At 44.5% G+C, this 19,573-nt stretch overlaps 1 protein-coding gene across 1 annotated transcript; it reads left to right on the plus strand.

Moving 5' to 3' along the window:
- The first annotated feature begins 8,665 nt into the window (after positions 1-8,665).
- On the plus strand, positions 8,666-18,637 carry CCDC82 (coiled-coil domain containing 82). Its single transcript, XM_075262982.1, has 8 exons — positions 8,666-8,718; positions 10,611-11,119; positions 12,433-12,604; positions 12,756-12,848; positions 13,435-13,559; positions 14,744-14,914; positions 17,200-17,379; positions 18,084-18,637. Exons 2-8 carry the CDS (start codon positions 10,625-10,627, stop codon positions 18,159-18,161), a joined length of 1,314 nt encoding a protein of 437 aa, XP_075119083.1. The 5' UTR covers positions 8,666-8,718; positions 10,611-10,624; the 3' UTR covers positions 18,162-18,637.
- The last annotated feature ends 936 nt before the right edge of the window (positions 18,638-19,573 follow it).

Below are 19,573 nucleotides of genomic sequence, written 5' to 3' on the forward strand. Positions count from 1 at the left end.
ACATAAAGTACTACATGCCTGCTGATAGAGCAGGGCATTCAGGTTAAAAAAGTGATCCGGAATTGAAGGTTGGGCATGGCTGGTCTATTTTTGGTCTATTTTGATTTGCAATGTTTACTAAATAAATAAAGCTGTGGCCTTCCCACATATACCACATACTTGATGGTTAAGTGTGTTTCTTTGATAGGGTTAATATTCTAGTCACCTAATTTCTACAGGGTATATGTATACATGCGTCCAGCAAGTCTTATGTTTGAAGCCTGAAATGTAGCAAAAGATTGAAAAGTTCAAGGGGGCCGAATACTTTCGCAAGGCACTGTCTATACTCCATTACAAACGCACTTTTATGCACATTATTATATTAATCCCATGACGTTGTACATTATTATATTAATTCCATGGTGCTGTACATTATTATATTAATCCCATGGTGCTGTACATTATTATATTAATCCCATGGTGCTGGACATTATTATATTAATCCCATGGTGATGTACATTATTATATTAATCCCATGGTGCTGTACATTATTATATTAATTCCATGGTGTTGTATATTACTATATTAATTCCATGGTGCTGAACATTATAATGCATCTTTCTGTCTGTATTTGAACCCTACAAATTGTACAGCGCAGTGGAATATGTTGGCGCTATATAAATTTATTATTATTATTATTATTATTATTATTATTATATTTATCCCATGTTGCTGTACATTATTATGTTAATTACATGGAGCAGTATATTACTATATTAATTCCATGGTGCTGTACATTATTATATTAATTCCATGGTGCTGTACATTATTATGTTAATTACATGGTGCAGTATATTACTATATTAATTCCATGGTGCTGTACATTATTATATTAATCCCATGATGCTGTACATTATTATATTAATTCCATGGTGCTGTACATTATTATATTAATTACATGGTGCTGTACATTACTATATTAATCCCATGTTGCTGTACATTATTATATTAATTACATGGTGCTGTATATTACTATATTAATTCCATGGTGCTGGACATCATTATATTAATTCCATGGTGCTGTACATTATTATATTAATCCCATGGTGCTGTACATTATTATATTAATTACATGGTGCTCTACATTACTATATTAATTACATGGTGCTGTACATTTGAGGGTTTACATATGGTACACAAAATATACAAAACAAATATAATACTAACAGTGAGTGACTGGCACAGTGGGATAGAGGGCCCTGCCCACAAGGGCTTACAGTCTACATTTGACACCAGGACTACCCACTGATTATTTATAGGTAGCCGGCACCACTTTGGCTTTTGCCTTTCTGCTCCAAGGCCTACTTTAGAGAGTCACATCTTTGGAAAGCTATTACCATAATTTATATAACTCCCGTGCAGTTTATATCAGTCAGGGTCCCTTTAAAGCCAAAATAGTCTTTGTCTTGAAGGGATTAATACTCATGAATGAATTCTGGATTAAAGGGGGTGTCCAGGATTTCGTTTTTTATGACCTATCCCTAGGATAGGCCATAAACATCTGATTGTTGGGGGGCCGATACACAATGTGGGCCCAGAAGCAGCTCGTTCTGTATAGTAACCAGGCGCCGGTACTGCAACTCAGCTCCCATTAACTTCAATCGGAATCGAGCTACAGTACCGGCACCCAGCCACTATACCGAAACTGGAGCTATCTGCTTTGGGTCCCATGTTAGGGTGCATGAACACGATGTAACGTGGCACTGATTCTTGCATGATAACTCGTGTGAGGATCAGCGCCGCAAAACTGAATCCCATTGACTTCAATGGGTTCCGTTTAGCGCGCGTAACACATTGAAGTCAATGGGATTCTGTTTTGCAGCGCTGATCCTTACACGAGTTATCCTGCAAGAATCAGTGCCACGTTACATTGCGTGCATGCACCCTTATGTTGTTATGTATGGCCCTATACTTGCTCATCAGTCACAGTAACCGCCCACTGAGCTGATAGGCCATAAAAACCTAAATCCTGGACATCCCCTTTAATTTATAAACATAACCCATGAATAATATGCAGCCATTAAAAGGCTCACCATCAAAGCTACAGTGCAAAGAATATTTCCCACTGATAACTTCAGAGAAAGGTACCATATATACTCGAACATAAGCCGAATTTTTCAGCACAGTTTTTGTGCTGAAAAAGCCCCCCTCGGCTTATACTCGAGTCAAGCAAAAAAAAAAGAATAATTTTTTTTTGGGAGGGGGGGGTCTATGACCAACCGCAATAGTAATGTATAAAATAAAATAGTGGGGAAAAAAAGAAGCTTTAAAAAAATATAGTAAAAAAAAATAAAGTAAATAAAAGTTGTAAATCCCTCCTTTCCCTAGAATACATATAAAAGTAGAAAATGACTGTGACACACAAACACATTAGGTATCCCTGTGTCTACTGAATATAGGGGATCTGCAGTGCTCCTGTTCCGTCGGGAAGGGGTTAATAGGAGCACTGCAGATCCCCTATAGTCAGCCAGACTGAATTCCAAATGGGGGAAAAAAAAACAGTCCTCAAGCTCAGGGAAGGGGCAGACAGACAACCAAAACACCCCCTCCCCTTTCCCAGCACCCAGCACCTACTGCACCCAAAAACTCTGACCCTTTTAATTTTTGAAATTTTCCAGTAGCTGCTGCATTTCGCCCCCTCGGCTTATACTTGAGTCAATAAGTTTTCCCATTTTTTTGTGGTAAAATTAGGGGCCTCGGCTTATATTCGGGTTGGCTTATACTCGAGTATATACGGTACCTTGATTTATGTCTTAGCAGCACGGCCAGCAGAGGGTACGTGGGTTATTTTTCTACCGCACGACGTTTAATAGACTTCATAGGACTAACCAGGACCAGCTTAATCTTCCATGAACAATACACAATAATTCAGCCGGCGCGCTCACCACCAGCGCACCTGTGGCAAAACTGTATTTGACAAGAGACAGTAAATCAGCTTTCGCATTTGGCCTGCGTGAGGTTACATCACTACACCCTGTGAGGGACCATCTGTTACCTATTAAAGTCATAGATTATTTTCTGCATAGAGATCCCAGTGTACACACAGCACAAGGAATTGATCCTGACAGCAGTGCAATTACATTGTATATGGCAGGCTATCTGGAGATACACAGGTTCAGGCCCGCGTGCAGCAACTAATGAAAGCATCCTATAAAACATGATGAACATCACCAGGTGCACTATGGGACATCGGTTACCGCATTGTTCTCTATACAGCAACTTCAAGGAATGACTGAATGTTGCCAAACAGTACGCTATATACACTGCGCATAAAGCCATAGACGCCCAGCATCCAGGCCCTGAGGGCAAGGCACGTTATAATCGTTTCCGGGAAGAATCACTGCTAGATTTTATAGACTTTACAATTGCATAGATTCAGCGTCCAATGGCCTATGGAGAAGTTTTTATTCTGCAGGCGGGCTAGGAGATGAACAAGTTACCATAGGGGCCCCATAACAGAACTAGAAATGGGGCCCGACTACACCTACTACTTATAGATAAAGCTCAACAAAGAGATCAGACTGAAAAACTTATCATCGTTTTGGTCCTAATAGGAATAATGTCACAGTACAGAGATAATACACATAGTGATGTCACAGTACAGAGATAATACACACAGTGATGTCACAGTACAGAGATAATACACACAGTGATGTCACAGTACAGGATAATACGCACAGTGATGTCACAGTACAGAGATAATACACACAGTGATGTCACAGTACAGAGATAATACACACAGTGATGTCACAGTACAGGATAATACGCACAGTGATGTCACAGTACAGGGATAATACACACAGTGATGTCACAGTACAGAGATAATACACACAGTGATGTCACAGTACAGCGATAATACACACAGTGATGTCACAGTACAGGGATAATACACACAGTGATGTCACAGTACAGGGATAATACACACAGTGATGTCACAGTACAGGATAATACACACAGTGATGTCACAGTACAGGGATAATACACACAGTGATGTCACAGTACAGAGATAATACACACAGTGATGTCACAGTACAGAGATAATACACACAGTGATGTCACAGTACAGGGATAATACACACAGTGATGTCACAGTACAGGATAATACACACAGTGATGTCACAGTACAGGGATAATACACACAGTGATGTCACAGTACAGAGATAATACACACAGTGATGTCACAGTACAGAGATAATACACACAGTGATGTCACAGTACAGGGATAATACACACAGTGATGTCACAGTACAGAGATAATACACACAGTGATGTCACAGTACAGAGATAATACACACAGTGATGTCACAGTACAGGGATAATACACACAGTGATGTCACAGTACAGGGATAATACACACAGTGATGTCACAGTACAGAGATAATACACACAGTGATGTCACAGTACAGGGATAATACACACAGTGATGTCACAGTACAGAGATAATACACACAGTGATGTCACAGTACAGAGATAATACACACAGTGATGTCACAGTACAGGGATAATACACACAGTGATGTCACAGTACAGGGATAATACACACAGTGATGTCACAGTACAGGGATAATACACACAGTGATGTCACAGTACAGGGATAATACACACAGTGATGTCACAGTACAGGGATAATACACACAGTGATGTCACAGTACAGGGATAATACACACAGTGATGTCACAGTACAGGGATAATACACACAGTGATGTCACAGTACAGAGATAATACACACAGTGATGTCACAGTACAGAGATAATACACACAGTGATGTCACAGTACAGAGATAATACGCACAGTGATGTCACAGTACAGAGATAATACGCACAGTGATGTCACAGTACAGGATAATACGCACAGTGATGTCACAGTACAGGGATAATACACACAGTGATGTCACAGTACAGAGATAATACACACAGTGATGTCACAGTACAGGGATAATACACACAGTGATGTCACAGTACAGGGATAATACACACAGTGATGTCACAGTACAGGGATAATACACACAGTGATGTCACAGTACAGAGATAATACACACAGTGATGTCACAGTACAGGGATAATACACACAGTGATGTCACAGTACAGAGATAATACACACAGTGATGTCACAGTACAGGGATAATACACACAGTGATGTCACAGTACAGGGATAATACACACAGTGATGTCACAGTACAGGGATAATACACACAGTGATGTCACAGTACAGAGATAATACACACAGTGATGTCACAGTACAGGGATAATACACACAGTGATGTCACAGTATAGGGATAATACACACAGTGATGTCACAGTACAGAGACTCCGGACCAAAAAACCGGCAGTGCATTGGCATCTAGTCGGGCACTCCGCTCCGGATTAGGCCCAAATGAATGGGCCTATTCGGGAGTGTCTTCAGGCGGACGTCCGCAGCTGAACCGGCTGCAGAATCCGCCTGAATAAAGGGCATGACTCTTCTTTTTTCCACCAACGGGAACAAACCGCTCACGAAAAAAAGAAATGACCTGCACCCATTGATTTCAATGGGAGACGTTTTTTGGTCAGGATTTTGACGCAGATTCTGCGCCAAAATTCTGACCAAAAAAAAAACCTGTCTGAACTCCTCCTCCTAACAGAGGTTATTAGTCTGCGTTTGGCCTTATTGACTCGCCAATTAAAAATGACCACACAGCTGTTCTAAATCTCATGAAAGTCTATGGCTGCGCTCTCACAAATAAAAATGTTGTGCCAGAGTTGTAAGGCTTCGTTCACATCTGCATCGGAGTTACATATTCTGCTGAAAATTTGCAGAGAGAACAAACTGCACGAGGACTTTTCTATCCACCTGTTTCAGTATAAAACTGCCAGACCCCTTTATAGTCTATTTTAGTGGGTGGGCTCTCTGTTGTTCGGGTCCCATGGCGGATATACACTCAGCGGCCACTTTATTAGGTACACCTGTCCAACTGCTCGTTAACACTTAATTTCTAATCAGCCAATCACATGGCGGCAACTCAGTGCATTTAGGCATGTAGACATGGTCAAGACAATCTCCTGCAGTTCAAACCGAGCATCAGTATGGGGAAGAAAGGTGATTTGAGTGCCTTTGAACGTGGCATGGTTGTTGGTGCCAGAAGGGCTGGTCTGAGTATTTCAGAAACTGCTGATCTACTGGGATTTTCACGCACAACCATCTCTAGGGTTTACAGAGAATGGTCCGAAAAAGAAAAAACATCCAGTGAGCGGCAGTTCTGTGGGCGGAAATGCGTTGTTGATGCCAGAGGTCAGAGGAGAATGGCCAGACTGGTTCGAGCTGATAGAAAGGCAACAGTGACTCAAATAGCCACCCGTTACAACCAAGGTAGCCAGAAGAGCATCTCTGAACGCACAGTACGTCCAACTTTGAGGCAGATGGGCTACAGCAGCAGAAGACCACACCGGTTGCCACTCCTTTCAGCTAAGAACAGGAAACTGAGGCTACAATTTGCACAAGCTCATCGAAATTGGACAATTGAAGATTGGAAAAACGTTGCCTGGTCTGATGAGTCTCGATTTCTGCTGCGACATTCGGATGGTAGGGTCAGAATTTGGCGTCAACAACATGAAAGCATGGATCCATCCTGCCTTGTATCAACGGTTCAGGCTGGTGGTGGTGGTGTCATGGTGTGGGGAATATTTTCTTGGCACTCTTTGGGCCCCTTGGTACCAATTGAGCATCGTTGCAACGCCAAAGCCTACCTGAGTATTGTTGCTGACCATGTCCATCCCTTTATGACCACAATGTACCCAACATCTGATGGCTACTTTCAGCAGGATAATGCAATGCCATGTCATAAAGCTGGAATCATCTCAGACTGGTTTCTTGAACATGACAATGAGTTCACTGTACTCCAATGGCCTCCACAGTCACCAGATCTCAATCCAATAGAGGAGCATCTTTGGGATGTGGTGGAACGGGAGATTCGCATCATGGATGTGCAGCCGACAAATCTGCGGCAACTGTGTGATGCCATCATGTCAATAGGGACCAAAATCTCTGAGGAATGCTTCCAGCACCTTGTTGAATCTATGCCACGAAGAATTGAGGCAGTTCTGAAGGCAAAAGGGGGCCCAACCCGTTACTAGCATGGTGTACCTATTAAAGTGGCCGGTGAGTGTAGATATACAATGTAGAGAACAGCGCACCTAGCACGAACTTACCATGGGGCATGTTGTGGCGAAAGTCCTCACCACTAGTGATGAGCGAGTAGTATTTGATCGAATACCTTGTATGCATGTAATCGGCCGAACGCCAAGGGGTTAAATGCATCACATATTTGAAGCAGCAGCAACCTCCGGAGCCGGCCTAATAATTTGAGCCTACTCTGGAGGGGGAAGCCGCGACTGTTGGAAGCCACGACAGTCGTGGCAGGCGGGTTTTGACCCGAGAGTGATGCGACTCCCCACATCACTCTCGGTGCCAAAATCCGCCCTTACACCCCCCCGTGTGAATTAGCCCTTAGGCTGACGATTGGCCTCTGTGGTGATGTGCGGTAAGAACATGCCCCAGGGTGCTGTAGGACCAGAACATCGGAGCGCCAGGGACAAGCGACGCTAGGTTCACACTTGCGCCCGGAGTCCGTTCTGAGCTTTCCATCTTCTGCATGCAGAAGACGGAAAGCTGTCAGACCGGGTCCGGCCGTGAGCATTTTAGGCTCTCTGCTGCGAAACCGTTTTTTTAAAACCGGACACAGAGTACTGCATGTCCGACTCTGTGTCCGATTTAAAAAAACGGTTTCGCGGCAGAGAGTATAAAACGCTCACTGCCGGACATCTTTCAAACCCATTCAAATGAAAGGGGTATGAAAGAGTCCTGCAGGTTTCTGTCTCCTGCTCAGTTTTGTGCAGTAAACGGAAACCTGCAGAACGGAGACCGGGCACAGATGTGAACGAGCCCCAAGTATGGTTTTTTTTTTTGATACCTTCAGAAAAAAAATGCTATTTCCTAGACAACCCCTATAAAGCTATGGCTATATGGGAACTTTGGCTATGACTCCCCAAGTTGCCCTGTGACTCCTTCAATGACCCCTAGGGTGCTACGAGAGCGACTTCTAGTCACGTAAAGATTTAGCCGTGTTTGATCCTCTTCCGACAAGATGTCAGGCTCACGTTACCGCAGGGTCCGCCATGCCACTTCATTCACTAATATTATAGTGAATTATAGGAGTCATCCAGGGATGGTTGGTCACATGACAGCAGTAGTCACAGACAAAATCGTGTAGCCTTATAGCCTAAAACAAAACAATGGTGGTTTTGTTGTTTTTCCCCTCTACAGAAAGGGTTAATGGAAGTTGAATAAGCACACAAATAACATGAGGAAAAATAACAAGTGCTAAAAGGGTTAAACCACGCAGAACATATACTCATATGCTTATAGTGGACAACCCCTTTAAGAGCCACGATCACGTGACAGGACGCCGCCGCCACTACACAGACAGCGCGAGCTAGGTTTTTTGTCCCCGTCTGTGCACTACACTTAGTCTCCGCCCACATCCCGCCCGGTGACACGCCCCCTTATGCAGAAAAAAAACAAAAACGAAGGCACGTTGTAGGTAGAGGGCGTGGCCTGGTTCCTGATGACGTTTGATAAGGGGCGTGTCCGCTTTAGGTTTCGCTTCACATGTAACTCTATGGACGTCGGAGCCCTGCAGACCACGTGAGTGTTTGATATTAACCCCTGCTGTAGTTTACAGCATGCCTAAGGGAGGTTAATGCGGTTTAGGGGTAGTGACGTAGGTGAGGGGGGGACTGCTGTACCCTGGGGAGGTTATTGGGGATGGAGGCCCCGAGGGGTAGTCGTAGGGTTGTGGGGTGTAAAATAAAGCTGCACTTCCACATGGCATCGCTAGAGGACGTCAGTGTATTGGGGTGGGTGCTCGTACATTAGAGTCACGTGCTCCTAGGGATTGATTCACACACTGCAGATTTTGCCCAGTGCATTGAACTTTGCAGTAAATCTTCTGATTCTCTCCACCATGAGGCCTGTGAGGCGGCTGCTAGGTCACACTAGTGTGCGGGTCATCACAGGGACCCCAAGAGATGCAGAACCTGTCCGCATAGAAAGCAGTTACCTGCGGACCCCATAAACCATAGTGGGGTCTGCTAGGTTTCCACTGACGTCCTCCTTGCAGAGCTTTTCTCTCTGCTGATTCACATCAGCGTTCGGGGTGTCCACTTGGGGAAACCTATACGCGTTATATAAGGCCTCATTCACACGTTGCAGATTTGGTCAATGTTTTGCATCAGTATTTGTAAGGTAAAACCCGGATTGAGCGTCTCCTTCCTTGATTTTGACTTGTCATGTAATGCGAGTCCAAAATACTAAATTAATGGGATCCTATCGTTTAAACTTTATTTTTTCTGCTTATTACGTAGGAATAGCCCTAAGGAAAGAAGCTATTAGTCTCCTACCTTTAGATGTCTTCTCTGTGACGCTGTTCCGTAGAAATCCTGGTTTTCCCCGGTATGGAAATGAGTTCTCTCGCAGCACTGGGGGTGGGCCCCAGCGCTCAACCAGTAGTGGGGGTGTCCCCAATGCTGCGAGAGAAATCTCCAGCGCCGCCTCCATTTTCTTCAGGAACGAGTCTTCTTCCGGTGGTGGCTTCAAACTTCTAGGCCAAAGCCAACTGAGCATGTTCGCCGGCCACAAGAAAATGGCCGCTTACAAAGTGTTGTAAGTGGTCAAATTGTTGCAGCTTGCAGGCATGCACCGTCGGCTTTGCCCTAGGCCTAGAAGTATGAAGCCACCACCGGAAGAAGACTCGTTCCTGAAGAAGGTGGAGGCGGTGCTGGAGATTTCTCTCGCAGCATTGGGGACGCCCCCACTACTGGTTGAGCGCTGGAGCCCGCCCCCAGTGCTGCGAGAGAACTCATTTGCATATTGGCGAAAACTGGGATTTCTACAGAACGGCGGCGCGGAGATGACATCTAAAGGTAGGAGACGAATAGTCTTTCTTAGAGCTAGTTCACACGGGGGCAAGGAGGTGGATTTTGACAACGGATTTCTACTCAAAATCCAACTCCATACAATGGTGGTCTATGGAGACTGCTAGCAGAAAAAAAAAGCGACATGACCTTTCTTCAGGCCTCAGAAAAGCAATAGGAGTAAATGGGAGGCAAAAAACGTGTTATGTTTTTGTTTTTTTTTTGCAAAAAACCGCGACCAAAAACACACCATATTTTTTTACAGTCCATTCACTTTAGGGGAGGGGAAAACCGCCTGGCGTTTTCTGAAGCAATTTTTACCAAAAACTGCTCAAAAAAACGCCTCAAGGTCAAAAAAACGCTTCCTAATTAGGAAGCTGGGGGTTTTTTGGGACCAAAATAAGCCAGGTGGTTTTCACGTGTGAACTAGCCCTTAAGGCTATTCCTATGTGTTTGGGAGAGAAAAAAAAATCGATTTTAATGGTAGAATCCCTTTAAAATACAAAGCACACTTGAAACATTATCCACGTGTCAGCCAAATTTACCGACTTGAACGTCTTGATGAATCTCCTCCGATTAACTTTTAACGGTTTGCTTTTGACACCGTTGTTCTTTATTTTTCAGCTCCTCCTGTAAACATGACATCAGTCTCCAAGACCTACAACACGAGGCAGAAAAGAAAATCCGTTGAACCAGTTCCGAAATCTCGAGTGGACTGGAAACGTACCAAGAGGGACGACCTCTCCCACTTCGTAGACTCCGACGAGTCTGTTTCTTCAGAGGAGGAAGAACGGGAGGAGACTGATGAAGGCAGTGGCTGCTCCGAGGAGTCAGACGACCAAAAAGATGAAGACTCTCTTCCTGAAGAAGATGGAGAAGGCCGCATCAGAAGACCCAAACTCAAGAGCAAGTCTGCCATGATAGAGAGTGAGAGCAGCTCGGACAGTGATGGACCTGGTGAAAAAGTAAACGTCAAGCGAAGCTGTGTGATTAAGGAAGATGACAGCGATGAGGCGGCCGTGGATGAGGAGACCAAGGTCCACCTCAAGAAAAAAAAGAGGTTGGAAGCGCTCAAACAGCTTGCTAAGAGACAGAGGTCCCGAAAACGGACAGTCAGCCATGAGTCCGCCGAGGTAACGTGAGGTCTTCCATTTGATGTTAGATGTCTTTGGTGCCTGTTTTGACTAGACTCAAGGAGCAGTATTTCTTCTTTAATCTTATGAGTTCAACCAAGGCCTAAGCTCTGTCCAATGTACTGATGCCCTATTGGGACAACCTTAGTGCCTACATTCAGGTTCTTCCTATAGGGTCCTACATCACACCGAAATCGTGCACTTGCACCATTCATTCTTGGGATGGCGCATACACTCTGAGGTCATTGCCTAAAGTAGAGAGAGTACTGTCTATTCGAAACAAAAAATAGTCAAGGTAAGCTCACCCTTCAGAAGAAATGTCCGTTAAGTCCATATAACGTTACCTAGGTGCACGACTCTTCCTCCCGACTCCACGGAGCAATGTTTCCAATGACATACAAAAAAGATGCGAGTCCGCAACACTGAGGTACGTATAAAATAAGTTTTTATTCCATCAGATTAAAAATAGGTCGGAGTGACCATCCAGACAGAGCGCTGGTTACATAAACGAGTGCAAAAAGACTAGAAAATTTTTAATCTGATGGAATAAAAACTTATTTTATACGTACCTCAGTGTTGCGGACTCGCATCTTTTTTGTAGAGTACTGTCTATGCCTGAGATATCAAGGACGTAGGACAATGCTTGAGATGTCAGACAGAAGCATTGACGAGACTTAGGCTGTCCTCAGTAAACCTTACCATTTTCTTCATAATTATACTGCCATATTTCCATGTCTGTTTATATTCCCTACCCAGCGCTGCACTTGGTTTAATGGAGAGAAATTTGTCCCGTTTCTGTACATCCTATTACGTAATTCTAAGGGTCGAGATCTTCAATTCTTGGCCAGAGTCGAGAGCAGTTGCCAAGAGTGTCTCTTGTTCTGGAGGACCTGACCTGTCCTGCATTCTACAGATAACACAATCATTTACATGGACACTGTGTAATACTTAACTTCCCCTGTGGAGGCACTGCTGAGAAATTAAACACTTTTTTTTTTTTTTCCTCCTTTTTTGGGTTATTATTAGAGATGAGCGAACACTATTCGAAACAGACGTTTGGAATAGCACGCTCCCATAGAAGTGAATGGAAGCGTCCGGCACGCAGACTTTGCCGGTGGCCGGCCGCTTAACCGCGCGCGTGCCGGCTACGTCCATTCATTTCAACCGGAGCATGCTATTCCAAACGTCTGTTTCGAATAGTGTTTGCTCATCTCTAGTTATTATCCTAATTTAACCCTTTCAGTGACCTTAGGTAGGTCCTAGGTAGTCGCACCCTATAAGTGAGCTCTAACGTCTCATTTGCTATGTGACAGGAGAGTCCACATGATGAATATGAACCCTTGACCCCAGAAACCCAGGTGGAGAGCCAGGACAGTGACAATATGTCCGACTTCATAGTACCGGATGAAGAGAGTAATGATGGAAGCTCCGTTAATCCAACCTCAAATGTCAAGAAGCTCTTCAAGAAACATCACATTTCACTCTGTAAGTCCCATAGACTATAAATGAGACGACTTTTATCATACAGGTTTCTCTGACCTCTGTAGAAGCTTCGTGGTTGCTGCCATGTTTCTATGGAGGTCATAACTGAAAGGTGGTCCATGTTGATAACAGATGTCTGTGTTTTTCCTTACAGCTGCCAGCCATGACTTGTCCTCACATCTCGAGAAAGTCATTAAGGCGTTTCTAATGGACATTGCAGAAGAGAAGTCCTTGAGAGGGTTATATAGTGAGTAAGATGACAACTTCCCGATCGCCCATTGACTTTATATGTCCATATAGTCAGTGGACATCTAGTCGGACATGCAGGACTTTGTGTCCGGTTTACGCCGTGAACGGGCAGAAGACGCACACGGGCCGTCACTTTGCAAACCCATTCAAGTGAATGGGTTTGAAAACTGACTGCCAGGTTTGCGTCTCCTGTCCATTTTCTTGGGGCAGAAGACAGAAACCTGCCAAATTGCACAAACCGGACACCAGGTGCAGATGTGAACCTGCCCAAATACAGTCGTAAAAAAAGAACCTAAAATCTGAGTTGTGCGGGTCCCATAGCTTAATTTAGTCTGTGGCCACAGGGCAGGCTATTTGTACACTAAGGCACTGGTCCATATGGGACTGTGCCAGGTTTAGTTGGTCACGGGTTCCTTTTAAAGCAAAACATTGTGCCTGTTTGCATCTACCTTTAGGGGGCGCTTCTGAGCTTTCATATACTGAACTCTAGAGGGGGGATGGGATTTTGTTATCCCCAACACTGGCCATCCTCCCTAACTGTCCGATGTCGCACGACCAAAGTTTCCAACCTTCTTTTTATCTAGATGGTAAAAGAAAGAAAAGAAAATGTAAAGATCAGCTGAATTCACTAAATTATTTGGACGAGCGTATCCTAGCCCCACGTCTGGAGAAACTCACCACCAGCTGCCGATGGACCAATAGATATAAGGTAGGTTACAACCAAGGACTTTTACACTCTCTTCCCAACAGTATTGGGGACATTACTATTCCCTCTACTCCAGAAAACCGCCATAGATAAGAATGGTACTGTCACATCTTTGGCGCACGTCCCTTTTATAGCCAAAGACTAACCACTTCCTTCTTTCTTACCCGCCCACTTTTTATGAATGTGAGCAGGTCGGGGATGTCGTGGACCAACAAATTTACTACAGCTCATGGCAGATTTCCATTCTGGCACATGGGAGTGGTCTAAATTAGTAAGGGCCGAAGCCTCCTGATAATTCAGATGGAATTAGTGCCTGTCAGGGACTTCCTTAAATGGATTCAATCAATAAAAAGGAAAGGCTATTCGTCTCCTACCTTTAGATGTCTTCTCCACGACACCATTCGATAGAAATCCCGGTTTTCTTCGGTATGCAAATGAGTTCTCTCGCAGCACTAGGGGCGGGCCCAATGCTGCGAGAGAAATCTCCAGCGCCGCCTTTATCTTCACCTGGAACGGCCTCTCCCTGTGTCTTCTTCCGGCACTGGGTTCAAATTTCTATGCATGAGTATTCCCAGAAAACTGGTGTAAGCGGCCACAAGAAAATGGCTGCGGGCATACGCAGTCGGCTCTGCCTGAGGCTTGACAGCAGAGCCGACTGCGTATGTGTACAAGTTTGAACCCAGCGCCAGAAGAAGATGCTGAGCGAGGCGTTCCAGGCGAAGATAGAGGTGGTGCTGGAGATTTCTCTCACAGCATTGGGGACGCCCCCAGTGCTGTTTGAGCGCTGGGGCCCGCCCCTAGTGCTGCGAGAGAACTCATTTGCATACAGAAGAAAACCTGGATTTCTACCGAACGGCGGCGCAGAGAAGACATCTAAAGGTAGGTGACGAATAGCCTTTCTTAAGGCTATTCCTACGTGCTAGGGACAAAAATTGCTTTTTAATTATTGAATCCCTTTAAGACTAGTATAGAGAACACATAGATTTCGGTCCCACCCCCAAAGGCCAAGAAACAACAGGAAGCTGCCTTAATTTATGTGTATAGACTTAGTATCCTACCTTACCTAGGTCTCCTGAAATACAACAAAGCTGTTATCTGACATTATATCCACTGTCCTCTGCTGATTCTGTCCGAGTCTACACAGCAAAGCTGAATGAAAATAAGATAGAATCTGGTTATTGTTACAGGAAAGGATAAACTCCTATCCCAGGCTTCAGATCAAGCACATAGCAGCTGAGATGACGGCCTGTGAAGCATGTCACCTGCAGCGCTATTGCAGTTATCTGGTGACCTTATCAGGAAAAGCCTATGATCACAAGACGTTAGAAGCCGACGACTTCCTGCAAGATGATACACAGGTAATATTCTGTTCTGTATGACCTAATAATGCAAAGGTGTAAACCTAAAGCACAAAAAAATATGTATGTACTAGTCACATGGTCCTTGTCCCAGAAGCCCTTAAAGGGATTCTACCATTAAAACCTCTTTTTTTTTTGTGGATAAGACGTCAGAATAGCCTTTAGAAAGGCTATTCGTCTCTTACCTTTAGATGTGATCTCCGCCGCGCCGTTCCTTAGAAATACCGATTTTTACCGGTATGCAAATTAGTTCTCTCACAGCAATGGGGGCGGGCCCCACTGCAGCTCGAGAACACGATCCTGCGACGCCTCTATCTGCGGTTGGATCCTCCCCTTCTCTGTCATCTTCCTCCTGCGTCACCTCCGACGCCTGCGCAGTTGGCTCTGCCAGTGAGACACCAGCAGAGCCGAGTGTGAATACCGGCCGGTGGTATTCACTCTTGCTCTTTTAGTTCAATGCAGGAGCGGCCTCCCAAAAATGGCCGCCGGCCGGCATTCGCTTGGCTCTACTAGTGTCTCACTGGCAGAGCCAACTGCGCAGGCGTCGGAGGTGACGCAGGAGGAAGACGACAGAGAAGAGGAGGATCCAGCCGAGCAGCAGTGGGGACGCCCCCTTCACATTTTCAGCACTGGGGCCCGCCCCCATCGCTGCCAGAGAACTAATTTACATACAGTATTTCTAAGGAACAGCGCGGCGGAGATCATATCTAAAGGTAAGAGATGAATAGCCTTTCTAAAGGCTATTCCGACGTCTTATCCACAAAAAAAGAGGTTTTAATGGTAGAATCCCTTTAAAGAACTTTTCAGGGAACAACAGTGGTTTTTCTACAGGTTGGGCCATCAGTATGTGACTGGTCAGGGTCGGACCCCTGTACCCTCATCGACCAGCCTCTGGGCACTGAAGGCTACTCCTGTATATGGGGCCGGGATCAGATCTTCTCATATTCATGCAATAGGCACAGACCTGCAACTCTCTTTAGTGATGTGCTGAAGTGACTTCTGGCGCCTGTAGGTCGCCGAGTTGGTTGGTCAGTACAAGGGTAGTCTGAAAAGTTTCCTCCGCTGAAAATGCGATGGGGGCGGGCCCACTGCTGCTCGAGAACACGATCCTGTGACGCCTCTATCTTCGGCTGGATCCTCCCCCTCTCTGTCGTCTTCCTCCTGCGTCACCTCCAATGCCTGCGCAGTTGGCTCTGCCAGTGAGACACTAGTAGAGCCGACTGCGCATGCCGGCCGGCGGCCATTTTTGGGAGGCCGCTCTTGCTCTTGTAGTTCAATGCAGGAGCGGCCTCCCAAAAATGGCCACTGGCCGGCATGCGCACTCGGCTCTGCTGGTATCTCACTGGCAGAGCCAACTGCGCAGGCGTCGGAGGTGACGCAGGAGGAAGATGACAGAGAAGGGGAGGATCCAGCCGAAGATAGAGGCGTCACAGGATCGTGTTCTCGAGCTGCAGTGAGGAAGCCCTCATCGCATTTTCAGCGCTGGGGCCGCCCCCATCGCTGCCAGAGAGCTAATTTGCATACCAGTAAAAAAACCGGTATTTCTAAGGAACGGCGCGGCGGAGATCTCATCTAAAGGTAAGAGATGAATAGCCTTTCTAAAGACTACTCCGACGTAGCCACAAAAAAAGGTTCTAATGGTAGAATCCCTTTAAATATTAGTTGACCAAGTGACTGTGTGGTCAGGGGCCGTCATACTGTCCTACTTGAAGGTTCATCCTTGGTACTTACCTGAACCCGGGCAGTAATAGGCCCTGACCACAGTCTAATTTCTAATATCTTCTTATTGCTCAGGTTTTATTTTTAAGATATTACTCTGTGAAAAGTAAGTTCGGAATAGTCAGCTCCAGGACGAGACCGATGAGATATTGCGGTTTGGAATAAGTGGCACTAAATAAGTAAATAAAATAATCCTTCACTGTAGTAGATACATCCTTAGGGTATGTTCACATGGCGGAAAATGTGCCTTTACCTCTCCTCTTGGCCAGACCTAACCAGATATGTACCACAGGATGACCAACTTTTCAAAACAACATAATTTATGCATAACTTATGTGTCTATGTGCTGCCACCCAGTAGTCATGTTGTGCATTACAGCCTGTCTAGAGTTTAGTTAGCATGTTGTAACATGATATTGGATTGCAAAAACTGGAGTTCTTGTAGGTAAGGTAATTGCCCCCCCCAGTAAATAAAGACCCCCCCCCCTATATTCTCCATGAATAGACATTTCAGTTCCTGTTACTTGACACATGGAAGTATAATGTGATTGTTCTTTCTCCCTTTAGAAACTAGTGATTGGTAAGACCTGTGCCAATCGCACCGAGGCCTATCACCTGCTCAGACATTACAAGTATTTCCTCTACCAGCGCTGTATTCCCTTTATTGAAGAAGCCAAAGAAGAGTCTGCCGAGGAGATAGTAGAGTCGACTTTATCAAAGATGGAGGACAAGGGCTTTTTGGCAAGGGTGAGCTTTTTTAGCCGCATTAATATCCAATCGAGGGGAGAGGTTTGGGCTAAAAAAAAACTTGCAGTGTGTTTTTTATTGCTGCAGATTTTTACCTTTGCATTTGTAGGTCCACTGCCATAAAAAGCATCCAAATTCAGAGGGCAGCTTTGCAGCAGAAAATGCTGCCGAATTGGTCGCTTTCTTTCCTGCTCAGATTTCCTCTGTATATACATATATACAGACAGATCTGTGTACTGATGTCAGTGAGTGACATGTGTAATACCTTATTTCTCCTGTGGTGGCACTGAAGGGAAATTGAACACTTACTGCCTGGTTTCCTTCCAGGCGATCACTGCGATCACCTTACTTAAAAGTTTAAAAAAAAAAAAAAAAAATGTTTAACTATCCAAAGCTCCATTAAAAAGTTATGGGTGTCCGAATTTGAAGCCTAAAATTGATTTTTATTTTTTTTATTATATTTTTTTTTACGGATTTTTCAATAAAGAAGAAAATCGAGATTCAAATCAAAAATCGACCATGGGGTTGAAAAAATTAAATTTTTTTATTTTTGACAAAATCGCCCAAAGTGTGTTAAATTTGACCCTCAGACCATTTTAGAGGTTAGAGCCCCCCTTTACACAACAACGAAGCGTTATTTTAGAAGGTTTTATCCGCCGTCTTTACAATTTGGGCTCATCAGATTTCTTTCTGTTTCCTTCTAGGAGATGACTTTTCTTGAGGGTTACTTGAATGAAGCAGATTACTTCCACGAGGAAGAGAAGGACTCGCTGTTAAGTTAAATTATAAGCCTGGGAATCGTGTACATCCGCATCGGCTCCGGCTGTGCTGTACATACGTTGCGGATGAATTTTCTATAGGTTTTAATCAGTCTCCGACTTGTGCTACATGAAATGTAATGGCTCGCTTCCTTCCTGATCAACGCAGCATTTGCAACACTTTCTAAGATGTGACACTACTCATATATTGTCTCGGGTTTTAACCATCAGATGAGTTTTTAAAGGGACCAGAGTCCAAAATATATATATATATATATATATATATATATATATATATATATATATATTATAGTATATTTATTTTTTTTTCCCCGAAACAGCGCCACTCCTTGCCCATGGTCATGTTTGGTATTGCAGCTTATTCCCATTCACGTTAATGGGGCTGAGCTGTAATACCAAGCACAACCTTTGAGCTAGACTCGTGCTTTTTCAGGGTTTTAGTTTTTGGTTTTTTTTTTATGGGGATTTTTTTATTTTTAATTTCGGACAAATTCTTGAGGTTTTATTCTTTAGTTTTTAATATGAAATTTATTTATGAAATGCTTTTAAAATAAAACCTAATATCCTCAGCGTGTGTAGTCTAGTGTGGTGCGCTCCATTTAGGGATACCTGGACAACTTGCCATTGTGGGAACCTCCATTATTTCAATCATTTTCCCATGTTTCTCCGTACATGCACTCCTGGCCACGGGAACATGGTACTGTTTATGTGGTTCAGTAGAACCATAGGGAGATGTGGGTGTTACATATGGAACAGATTTTATGAGGGATCCCGGTCCAATTGTGGCGGCGTTCACAATGCGTTCTGCAGGGTCCACCTACCGTATGTGCTGGGTGAGCGATCAGACATATCCACAGGACACCATTTACCAGGCAGAGGCCAAAACCGTGTCCTTTTGGCCTCCACCAGCTGTCTGTTACACTATCCTACACGGTGTGGGGTGACCGATCCCACTGTATTGGCATCCATAATAGGTTTATGGTAGGAGATCCTCCCAGTATATACCTTCTGATGTGGAGCTCCTTCACATGCACACAGAATGACAGTGTTGGGCGAACGTTTTAGGCAAAAAATGCCTCAAGACCTTGAGAAACAGAAGGGTTAATAGGTTATTTTTGTCAATTAACAAAATGAAGTCAATGAAGAAAAGAGAAATGTAAAGCCCATCAATATTTGGTATTAGTGCCCTTTGGGGGAGGAGTCCTGGAAGTGATGATCCGGCCCCTGCAGAGCCCTGAGCTCAACATCATCCAGTTTGTCTAGGATGACATGAAGAGACAGATGGATTGGACAAGCCGACATCCACAGAAGATCTGTGCTTAGTTCATCAAGATGGCGGGGACAACCTCCCTATCAAGTTCTGACAGAACCTGTCTGCAAGTATTAAGAAGAAGGAAAAGGGCAAAGGTCACACC

The sequence above is a fragment of the Leptodactylus fuscus genome, chromosome 2 (assembly GCF_031893055.1).
Source record: "Leptodactylus fuscus isolate aLepFus1 chromosome 2, aLepFus1.hap2, whole genome shotgun sequence".
In the NCBI taxonomy this organism is placed as follows: Eukaryota; Metazoa; Chordata; class Amphibia; order Anura; family Leptodactylidae; genus Leptodactylus; species Leptodactylus fuscus.